The sequence below is a fragment of the Lampris incognitus genome, chromosome 10 (genome assembly GCF_029633865.1).
Source record: "Lampris incognitus isolate fLamInc1 chromosome 10, fLamInc1.hap2, whole genome shotgun sequence".
Lineage (NCBI taxonomy): Eukaryota > Metazoa > Chordata > Actinopteri > Lampriformes > Lampridae > Lampris > Lampris incognitus.
Window position 1 is genome coordinate 48,821,243 of NC_079220.1, and position 11,237 is coordinate 48,832,479.

The 11,237-nt window shown below is 44.8% G+C and overlaps 2 protein-coding genes across 2 annotated transcripts; one reads left to right on the plus strand and one right to left on the minus strand.

The window, feature by feature from the left end:
* Window positions 1-1,273: 1,273 nt before the first annotated feature.
* Window positions 1,274-6,820, minus strand: mrpl12 (mitochondrial ribosomal protein L12). The gene is made up of 5 exons (XM_056288260.1): window positions 6,614-6,820; window positions 5,636-5,831; window positions 5,431-5,505; window positions 4,094-4,231; window positions 1,274-2,209 (listed from the first exon to the last, which is right to left on the minus strand). Exons 1-5 carry the CDS (start codon window positions 6,670-6,672, stop codon window positions 2,093-2,095), a joined length of 585 nt encoding a protein of 194 aa, XP_056144235.1. The 5' UTR covers window positions 6,673-6,820; the 3' UTR covers window positions 1,274-2,092.
* A 224-nt stretch (window positions 6,821-7,044) lies between these two features.
* On the plus strand, window positions 7,045-9,491 carry zgc:103625 (methyltransferase-like 26 B). Its single transcript, XM_056287268.1, has 8 exons — window positions 7,045-7,191; window positions 7,331-7,537; window positions 7,641-7,843; window positions 8,457-8,619; window positions 8,742-8,801; window positions 8,932-8,999; window positions 9,128-9,206; window positions 9,355-9,491. The coding sequence occupies exons 2-8, from the start codon at window positions 7,523-7,525 to the stop codon at window positions 9,400-9,402; spliced, it is 636 nt and encodes a 211-aa protein (XP_056143243.1). The 5' UTR covers window positions 7,045-7,191; window positions 7,331-7,522; the 3' UTR covers window positions 9,403-9,491.
* The last annotated feature ends 1,746 nt before the right edge of the window (window positions 9,492-11,237 follow it).

An 11,237-nucleotide genomic window follows, 5' to 3' on the forward strand; every position in this document is an offset into this window, starting at 1 on the left:
TGGATATAAAAAAGAGCAAAGGAAGAAAAAAAACCCAGTGTGGTGAGGAGTCAGCCTCCTTTTCTGTGCCCCCTTTAAGTCATGTCCAGCACCGCTGAGGATGGATGGCCAGCTTTCATGCCAAATCTCCACAAAAAAAAATCTTGATATGAAACGTTTTGTTTTCTGGAATAGTCGATATAAGAGTTCAGTATCACATGTCTAGATCGGCTCTTATCGCTCCCTCAACAGATTAAGAAGACCTCCTTTACACATTTCCCCCTTTGCCAAGAGAGTTGTGCAGCTGGTTGCTGGGGTTGGATGTGTACGTGACTGATATAAAAATAGTAAGCCATCTTGAGCAGCTATAGATTTGTGAATGCGCCCCGCCAGTTGTCAGAGGCCAATCCCTGACCCGACGCAAAACCCTCCGCGGCATCTCGGAGGGAGGAAACCCTCCCGGGGGGGGGGTTGCAGACCGGGGGGGACACGGCAGCAGATTCAACTCGCAAACAAGTCACAGGTTATTAAAAAAAAAGCTCCTGTCAAGAATAGATGCAAGCCCCCCCCCCCCGCTTCATAGCAAGTACCAAGCAGCCCAAACAAAGGTCAAGACTTTGCAGGAGACTTTACAGCAGTCTCTTAAAAAGTTCCCCTTGTGTCGTTTTGCTGAGATTCCCTGTGCCCGAGGGAATGTTTGGGTTCACCGGCGTGACGTTGGCCCAAACGAGCGGCGCAGCGCTGCTATGAATGGAGAGGTCGGCTGCCGCGTGCGCTGCTGACTCAGAGGTGGTCTGGTAGGGAGGGAGGGGGGGCTCATGATAGAAACGGTAACCCGACACCCACTCCAGGTCAGAGCAATGGCATGAGGCGAGCAAGTGCTCCGTTTCGGGGGATCTTTGGAGTTCATAATGAAGGATACACAAGGTAAGCACACGCAGAGGTCACACAAGTGCGACGTTAACCACGCCCCCCACCCCCACCCCCTTCCCTTGACTAGAGAAAATGTTATGGGTGTGTGTATGTGTGTGCTTAGCTCAGTAATGACATTACGTGGCAGCATGTTATGACTCTCATTTGTAGTTTTTATAATGTTAACAGGCACCAAATGGCGACTTCTGGAAGTTTTCTGCACCTGTTACATTAATCAACATTAAGACTGATCTCAATTAATGAACATAATCAAGGTGCCCACACTTGCCACACTTGTCAAATATATGAATGCCCCATTTCTCCCGAGACTCACGTGACCCACTGGAATATTTTATTTTTTATTAAAAATGCATGAATAGATGTGTAATTTCAACAGAAAAATTGTCAATGTCAAATTTGTAAGATTCTGGCTAAATTTCCCATGTAGTTTAGACAGCCACATTGACTCTAGATGTCTTCTGACCTCTAGTGGCCAGCAGCAGTACAACAACCGGTGGAATGGAAGCTGTCAGCATACCAGATAAGACACATTTAAAGCATCACTTATACGATGATTCAATAATGTCATTCTCACTACATCCATATTCCCTCTGCATTCACAGGATTTTTGCACAGGAGCAAAATCAACCAAGAGAGAGCGAACAAATGAAAAGGGCAAGAAAGAAAATGTGGATAGTTTCCATTTTAATCACGTTATGGATGATCATATGAGGAATTTAAAGAAACGGCCCTTTCAACTGTATTAAATAACCTGTTTACTTCACCACAATCAACAGCAATAATTACCCTTTTAGCAACAACTTTAGAACAACCTTTGTGGTGAGGTAGAGATACACAGATGGACTTGACTGACTGACTTGGCACCCAGGGCCAGCGTTTCCATAGCCCAGTGGCTCACCAAAACATGAAATAAACAGGAATATGGACAAATGGACAAGCAGACAGCAGGGTGGCCTTTGTGTTCAAGTTAAGAACCTGAAAAGTTCAGTCTGTGTGTTGGACCACCCCACGTGACACAGATAAAGCAACAAATAATGTCAGGAAGGCATTGCTCCATTTCTTTTTGTTTTGTCTCCAGGTTCCTTTCTTCTTTTTGTTGTATAAAAAAAGGGGAAAACTGAATGAAGTAATAAGTGCACGAGCAGCCAAAAGGTGAAGGGCACGAGAAGGCAGGTCAGATCTACTCCAGTTCCACAGTGCCACCTGCTGCCTCCAGGGCCGCTTTCAGTTTCTCTGCCTCCTCTTTGGACACATTAGCCCGGATCTCTTGTGGAAGACTCTCCACCAGTTTTTTCGCCTGGGTGACAGAGGAGAGAAGAAGAACGTTCGTTAAGTGACCCCGAGCAAGTGATCGAAGAAGTTTTTTGCAACTGTTCAGTGAAGAAGATTTTAATGAGAAACGCTCCTTTGTACAGGGAAGAAATGGAAACGGATGATCCGCTGTGGCGACCCCTAATGGGAGCAGCCGAAAGTAGTAGTAGTAGTAGCTCCTTTGTACAGGGATGCACCAAAACTTTCCACCCATTTTAGTAAAGGCCAAATTACCTTGCTCCTATCGATTGATAATAATGCCAAAAATGTTCACCAATATTTATGTACATTTATATTCATTATTCTGCTCAGCAGCACTGTCAAATGTGATTATTTTCATTAATCCTCTCCTCGATGTCCTCCTTAGCCTATGTCAGCAGATGCATCGTGCATCTCTCCGACACGCTGCCTGTTCTGGTCACCTAACATGGGCGACAGTGTCAGCAGTATGGCCCGATTTATGGTTTCTGATCAGGACAGCAAAGTAGCTATTGGTAAACGCTGTTCCACTGAAATATTAAAGGCATGGGCATGAACTTTACATGAACATGAGCAGAGAACTTTCCTCTACAAACTGAAGAAATGAGACCCTTACTTTCCCCAACCAACATTCCAGCATCTGGTCGTAGTCGCCATCCATCCATCCAATATCTTAACCGCTTATCCTGCTCTCAGGGTTGCAGGGATGCTGGAGCCTATCCCAGCAGTCATTGGGCGGCAGGCAGGGAGACACCCTGGACAGGCCGCCAGGCCATCACAGGGCCGACACACACACACACACATTCATTCCTAGGGACAATTTAGTACAGCCAATTCACCTGACCTACATGTCTTTGGACTGTGGGAGGAAACCGGAGCCCCCGTAGCAAACCCACACAGACACGGCGAGAACATGCAAACTCCACACAGAGGACAACCTGGGATGACCCACCAAGGTTGGACTACCCCGGGGGGTCGAACCCAGGACCTTCTTGCTGTGAGAAGACCACGCTAACCACTGGGCCACCGTGCCACCTTGGTCGTAGTCTACAAATCCACCCCCCCGTGACATATTCCCCCATGTCTCAGACGCTGAAAAATATTTTTCAAAAATATCTTTTTTATTTATGCTACTAATAAAAAAATTCAAATAAAGGGATAATGCCCCATCCCTTTGGTTTTGTAAATGAATTTGGATTAAAAAATAAATAAATCACAAATCCAAAGTACAATGCATTTTTATACAATATAAATTCTGTAATAAATTAATTGCAGTTGCATTCACCATTTTGTTTTTTTCTAGATCCCCCTCCTTTTCTCCCCAATTGTACTTGGCCAATTACCCCACTCTTCCGAGCCGCCCCGGTCGCTGCTCCATCCCCTCTGCCGATCAGGGCAGGACCGCAGTCCACCACATGCCTCCTCCGATACATGTGGAGTCGCCAGCCGCTTCTTTTCACATGACAGTGAGGAGTTTCACCAGGAGGACACAGCGTGTGGGAGTAGCACACTATTCCCCCCAGTTCCACTTCCCCCCCTGAACAGGCGCCCCAACCAACCAGAGGAGGCGCTAGTGTAGCGACCAGGACACATACCCACACCCGGCTTCCCACCTGCAGACACAGCCAATTATGTCTGTAGGGACGCCCGACCAAGCCGTGTTGGTAGGTAACGGAATAGACCACCACGCCACCTGGACGCCCCCATCATTTTGGCTTTTAATTCATCATTGCACATCAAGATGTGTTGGCTAGGATTTTTTTCATTGTGGTGCATTGCTACTCGAATGAGGCTGTACAAGGAAAAATCAATTGTTTAAATCAAAGCCTATGACTTCAGTCACACGAATGAACCACATGAGCCAAAGAGCAGCATCGATGATGAGACGTACCTGCACCAGATTCAAGCCCTGGATGCAATTCTTTACTTCTTTTATGAGTTTGACCTTGTCGGCAGCCTTCAATTCTGTTAATTTTACAGTGAAATGAGTCTTTTCCTTCTTGGCTGGTATTTCCTCCTCTTCTATGGACTGGTTAAACAGTAAGAAAAAAAATCAGTTAGAATTATGATAATCAATATGTCATATCTTGTGTCCCCACGTGCAATGTTTCAATACGTAATTTTTAAGGACACTTTTAAAAAGTAATAAAACAAAAAGTAAATCAGCTGGTTTTTCATTGGCTGATTTTAAGCAATTAAAAAAAACATCTCATTGTGTGCAAGACTAGATTACACTATCAAAAACATTAATGAGAAATTCAGGGAAGAGTTGATGAGAATTACATGGCTTTGGAGAAATTCTCAAGTTGCATATAAACCGTTAATATCATATAATCTCTTAATTGGCACATCAACCATACTACCTCAAGCCTTTTTTGGGACTACCTTACTTTTATACATACATATCTTTATATATATATATATATATATATAAATATTTCGGCAGCACCGTTCAGCCTCTCTTATTCAAAACGTCACAAAAACAGTCATTTCCCCCTGCATCAGGCACTCACTACGCTTTCTGATGTGACAGATAGTCAACATTATTTAAACTAAATGTCTTGTTGTGAAAAAGTCAAGCTAATTCGTGTAGCCAAAAATCACAAGGTACTGCTAAAGGGCTTTACAATCAGTGCAATATAGAATATATGCCATTATATGACACCCTCTATCCTCTAGAGTAAATGACCAAATGAGTTTAGGTCAAAGCTATAACCTCTTGACTGAATTTACTAATTAATTCCTTTTTTTTTTGTTGCCATTTTCTATCTTTAATGGATAGTGACAGTAAAGACAGACAGGAAAGGCAGGGGATGACATGCAGCAAAGGCCCCGAGTCGGATTTGAACCCAGGCCGCTGCGATAAGGACTCAGCCTTATGTGGTATGCGCTCTACCAGGTGAGCCACAGGAGCACCCCAACTAATCAGTTCTACTCTAGTAATTAAAGTATAACTATAAATGAGGGGGAGGATAAGAATTAAAAATTAAAAAAAACAATTTTTAAGCCCCAAAGCAGACACAAACAGTGCAGAAATTGGTACTGTATATAGTATCAAGAGGGTGGTTTTCAGATTAAGTTAGCAAGTCAACTTCATGCTTTAGCTTCTTTTTAATGCTTCAGCTCCACAAAGTGCCATTCAGAGGAGAGATCTGAACTTTTTTCTTTTTCTAAATCCAACACTTGTTTGCATTTAAGTAAAAGCCCAATGATTAAAATAACGCTTACCTGAGCAGCAGGTCCAGCTGCTGAACCCATGGCCCCCATTGGCATCATCCCAACATCTTGAATGTTGAGTGTTTTCTGTGATGGAGACAAAAGAAGGGCTTCTGTGAAATATACACCACAGATGGATCGCCCCTCCCCCCCAAATTATGGCCACAACCATGTTAAATCAGGTTTTGCATCATTCACTTTGTATTTCTTGCAATACCTTAAGAAGCTCGTTGAGGTCTGACACCTCTAGTAAGGTGAGGCTGGCTATGTCGTTGACCAGTTGCTGAATTTTGGGGGAATAGTGTTTGGGCGCGCCGTCCAGCGGAGGGGCGGCGATGGAATCAGAGTGGCTAGCTGGACTGGTCTTGAGGAGTCTGAGGGCACTTAGTGCTGGTGTCCGCCGAAGTTCTTGCCTGTGAAGTAAACATGCATTAGCCAAATACTAGTAAATCAAATGAAACCATCGAGGAAAGTATGCACTAGACTCCTTGGGCAATCAGCAGGTTTTTTTAAAGTGCTAACTTTCAAAGATATCTCAAAGAACATGTGAGCGGCTTTCTGGCTACACTGAATAGCTGGGCCAAATTGGTCAGCCTCTCATCCAAACGAGATTTTAAAGCACATCTTTGCAAGTTAAGAAGATGCTCAGCTCATGACAGAACAAAGGTCTCGGTGCAGCAGAGTTCAATACACTATCACAAGTTGCAGGAGCATGACCTTGCCTCCAACGCGTACGTTTTCACTAGAGAGAGGCTGATGGCGCTGTAGGTCTTTTTAATGCATTTCTTCAGCACCAGGCTGGGACGAGGAATACCGGCACGCTGCCGAGTCTCGCGTGTAGCAATAACCAGCGGGGTGCAGCTTAACTCCTGGCATGGGTAGTGTACGTTTCAGCTAGCTAGCTAGCTACGGCTAACTGCCCACTGACCAACCGACACCTGACCTCGAAAACACGATACTGTAAACCGCTTGCCGATCACGACAACACGGACCCGAGGGACGACTCATCTCTGCGTATCCGAGCGGAGAAAAGAAAAGCGTCATGCAAACGCGAAAGCCGTCCGTTCTCTGCCCTTGAACCGCCAGGTAGCTTAGCATCCACAGCTACTACCCCCCACCCCACCCCCCCAGCCTGGCAAAGTATAACCAGAGTCTTCCACCATCCCGGTCCCGGTCGGCCAGTTCTGTTACATACCGGCGTGTGTTTGCCACGATTCGCAGCGCGGTCCGAAAGCAGTGCGTCGTGCAATACATCCTGTCCGCCACTTCCAACAAACCCCCCCGCGATGAAACAGCACAACCGATCGCAAAGTATCACACAGCCTCTCCGTCTGCCGCGAGTCTTCTTCCCTCTCTGTCTCTCTCTTGCGCTCTCTCAAAAGCACATGGCGTCCTTAGCGCAGTTCCTGACCTACCCACAATGCACTGCGCGCACGCAGGGACAGCGGCGAAACTTTATCAACACGGCACAGCCAAACAACAACTGTTCTCTTAAACATGTCGCCCCTTCGTCCGAAAGTGTTTTATCCCTCCGTTATTTGTTGTTTTTTTTTTTAAATATGACACAGCACACTTATATTCCATACACGTCAAGCTACCAGGTCTCCTTCTGTTGGCCGATTTATTTTCATTTTCAATTTAATGCGAAGCTCTGCCGTGATACAAGTGATACAAACATAAACTGATATTATTGTTTTCTTATTACGCACGTTACCATATTGTTATTATTTTAAACCTACAACCGGTGACACGAGTTCTTGTGAGACTACAACGGTATTGGGGGTTTTTTTTAAAATATGCTATGTCAAAATCCCGTGCGGGACAAATAATCATTTGTTGCTGACGTGATTTTAAAACCCGCTTGATTTGGGAATCGAGGTGTGATCTAATGTCACCTGACGTCTCAAAACAGGGGGGGGACCTATGCCAGGGCTGTCGAGAACTTTGGGGAGGAGCGCAGGGCGAGGAATCCTCTTAGCCAGGTAATCTCCAGGTCCATCTGGATCCACATGCTAGGACCAGCCTTCACCAACATGCCATTTCCCTAGCCTCTGTCAACCAGCGCGGGGGCAAGGAAGCCTATGTCGGTTTCTCTGGGGAGGAAATGCAACCCCAACCGGTCAGTATCTGTGCTGCCTTTTGTGGTTTCTCCAGAGCACCCAGGGGGACGCACAACATAGACACACACTCTCTCTCTCTCTCTCTCTCTCTCTCGCTCTCAGGTCATGTTGGTGTCTCCCTTAGCAGAGAGGAACTGGCAGGGTCTGTGTTCGGTTCTGGAGGATGTCCTGGAGGACCAGTCCCACAGGGAGCTGTTTGCGTTAGAACTGGGCTCTGGAACCGGGCAGCATGTGATACACTTCGCCCAGAGGATCCCCTTCATCACCTGGCAGCCATCAGACATCAAGGAGGAGTTCCATGACAGGTGGGTGCGTCGCTAACCTCTTCTCAGATTAGGGGAGGAGGAGGAGGAGGAGGAGGAGGGGGGGGGTTAATGACTAAACACTTTACTGTAGTCTGACACAATCAACAATGGGAAAAAAAGAATAATTTACTGGCACTGTCCATTTTGTTGGTAATCTGTTGTCCTCTCAACAGTACATTATAACTCCTAATAGTGCAATACTTAAATGCTACTTAATTGTGCTACTACTATAGAAGGACCCCTTTATATGCAGATTCACTATAGAGCAGATTAACCTTTAATGTTTTTGTTTTTACCCTCTGATTCAGGTCGTTGTCTAAATCCATTCATTCCATTGTCGACATGAATTATCTAGACACAGATAATAATAATAATAATAATAATAATTACATTTATATACTCTTTGAGTATATAAATGTATGCACAAATTTGATTAGTGATTTAGTAAAGTTGGCTTAAACTTGGCTTCACCAACATTGTGCATCTATCAGTTTACACAGTAGTTCATAAACCTGTTGTGTAATTTAAATCTGCATGTAAATCAAGAGCACACATTTAAGTCGTGTTTGAATTTGGTGGAAAAGGTCACTCTTACTCTGGATATTTCGTACAGTATCAAGGCCTACATTGTTGCAACCAAAGCGAAGACTGTGCTTCAACCCATTCACCTGGACGCCAGCGAGCCCTGGGAGAAATGGGCGGGGCTTCCACGCAACTCCTGTGACGTAATCCTGGCCATCAACCTGCTCCAGCACAGCCCCTTCAAAACGGCAGAGGTGCGTTATCTGGTCAACGTGAACGTTCACCCTGGGAGCATAAAACAATAATTGTATGTCTCCTGAGATCTTTTTCTCATATTTTGGTTTTAAGCATTTTTTAATTCTTATTATATTCCAAGGGTGTATTCGGTGGTGCAGGTCAGGTTCTCAGACAAAATGGACTTTTGTTAACATATGGGGTATGTACCGTTCATACTTGTTAAATCAGACACAAATGGACTCCCAACAATTATATAAGAGGAAGGTGCAACAGCAGGTTGCACAAAGTTATTGTTTCTTCCTGTTGACACCTCGCTGGGCTTCCCACAGGCATACGCCATTAACGGCATCATCACGCCGAGTTGTAATGAAGACCTGGACAGGGAGTTGCGTAAGATGTGAGTGTAGCTTTCACCAGTCAATTATACATGAGGGAACTGCATGAGTAACATCTGTTCGGCCTCCATCTCATTCTCCACGCTTAGGGTGGCAAGGTTTAAGTAGACTGTACTTCTCCGTCCCATAGGAACCCAGACTGGGGCCTCCCAGACACAGACGTACTGAGGCAGCTGGCCTACGGAAATGGGATGCGTCTGGAGAGGATGGTGAGTGAGGGTTTTTGCATATTCGTGTGTGTGTGTGTGTGTGTGTGTGTGTGTGTGTGTGTGTGTGTGTGTGTGAATGCCTTCGTAGTTCGGTGAGATTAAAAGATACGGCATGCTCTTGTTTAATTCCACAATGTTTCATTTCCAGATCGAGATGGAAGATTACAACAAATGCCTGATCTTCAGAAAATTTTAAATACACAAAAAAAACAATCACTGGAAGCAACACGTTTCAGCTGATACTATACTGCCAGAACAACCGAGCACCAACTAAATGCAAAGAAGCTCTTCACTGGCTAAGTGTCTTAGCAGGCACATCGGACATTTCAACAAATTTCATTCCCTTTCTTGTGTTTGGTATGTCTGTGTGTTAAGAAAAAAAAAAACTACACAACTTCAGCACATGTGATGTTCTGGCCTTTCCACAATAACAGCAGGACTAGCAGAGTCCAAATCCCACTTGTGGTCATATTGCAGTGCATTCAGCAGAAGCTGAGTAGACACTGTTGCTTCTGGCATCACTTTCCATCCTGCTTGGCCTGGGATCGAAATCCCACCAGAAACATTCTCTCCCGGCTCTCTCACCGTTTACCTCCCATCTAAATAAAAAATACTCAAAAAAATAAAAATTAAAAATAAAAATAAAGTCAAGTGACTGGGCTGTCAACTCTCCTTTGAAAATATATAAAGGAATGCTGGTAAGATAACAAACATTTGCATTCTTCCTATGAGGGATCATTCATACTGTATGCCTCTTTACGCATCCTCTTGGGGAGGGTATGGAAACAGAGGGGGTGAGGCCAATGGACAATAAGAACGAGATATTTATTAAATATAATCTTAAAATTACTTTGATGTCAGACAGATCAGTATGATGGAACAAAGAATTTCATGTCAATTTATGGGTTACAGAAGTCATTGATGTGGGCGTATATTTCACACATGCGGCGAATCGTGTTCATCCCGGCAAGCACGTTTGCATTTCTGAAGAGACCCTTCTCTTCTCGTACACTTGATAAAAGCGCACATAGACCTAGACACACACACACGCGCACACACACACACACACACACTTCAACTTACTCTGAAGAGAACCTCATCTCATGACACAGTCAACAGCCTTGTGCAAAACAGGGCTGCAGCTTCAGCATCTACACTCTCACAAGCTGTTTTCTTATCAGGCTATTCACCTACTTCAGCATAACTACAGAACATTTAAGGACTGTCCAACTAACACAACCCTCTAAACACACCATCCCCGCTCTAGTCGTCCTAATATTCTTGTTGTGAGACACCCAATACTGAGACATTTACAACAAACAAACACCAAGCTGGGATAACGCTACTGTGTCCGAGTGTGTGTCTGTTTGTATGTGCGCGGGCACATACGCGGGACTGATAATAAGAGACTACACTGGAATGTCAAAATTGTAGGCTTAATGGAGACGCAGATTAGCGCGTCCGATCTCAGGATTTCGACTGTGCCTCCCCTCCTCACGACGTATCCATTCATCCGTACACACATATCCACAGACTCTTTAAAACGAAACAGACATTGCTCAAGCGCCTCCAAAAGCCCCAGGATGATTCTAAACGCTCGATTCCATTTTCAGAAAATAATTACAATTTAACAACATGCAATTGTTCCGCTTTAGAAAAATATGAGACAAAGAATGGTTACGCCTACTGTTCCCCTTGATTAAGCGTTATATTTTACCCACTCAATTTTAAACTCTTCTAGCACTGACTATTTTTTGAGCTTCAGCATTTTGTTTGATAATGAAATACAATGCATGTATCGGGAGAGGGAGATAGAGGGAAGAAACGGCTGAGAGGGTATGGGCTACGGCGCCCTCCCTCGCCAATCCTATCTTCTGCTTCGGTTGAGGGGGTGGCTAAGAAGGAGACGGTTCTGCAACATCATCACAACATTTTCACATTGCCACATCACAGGAAGGTGGAAGGTAGGGAACCATGGCCGTCCGGAGAGGGGCTCCTCGGGAGTCCTCAGGGAGGGAGGAGAGAGACCAG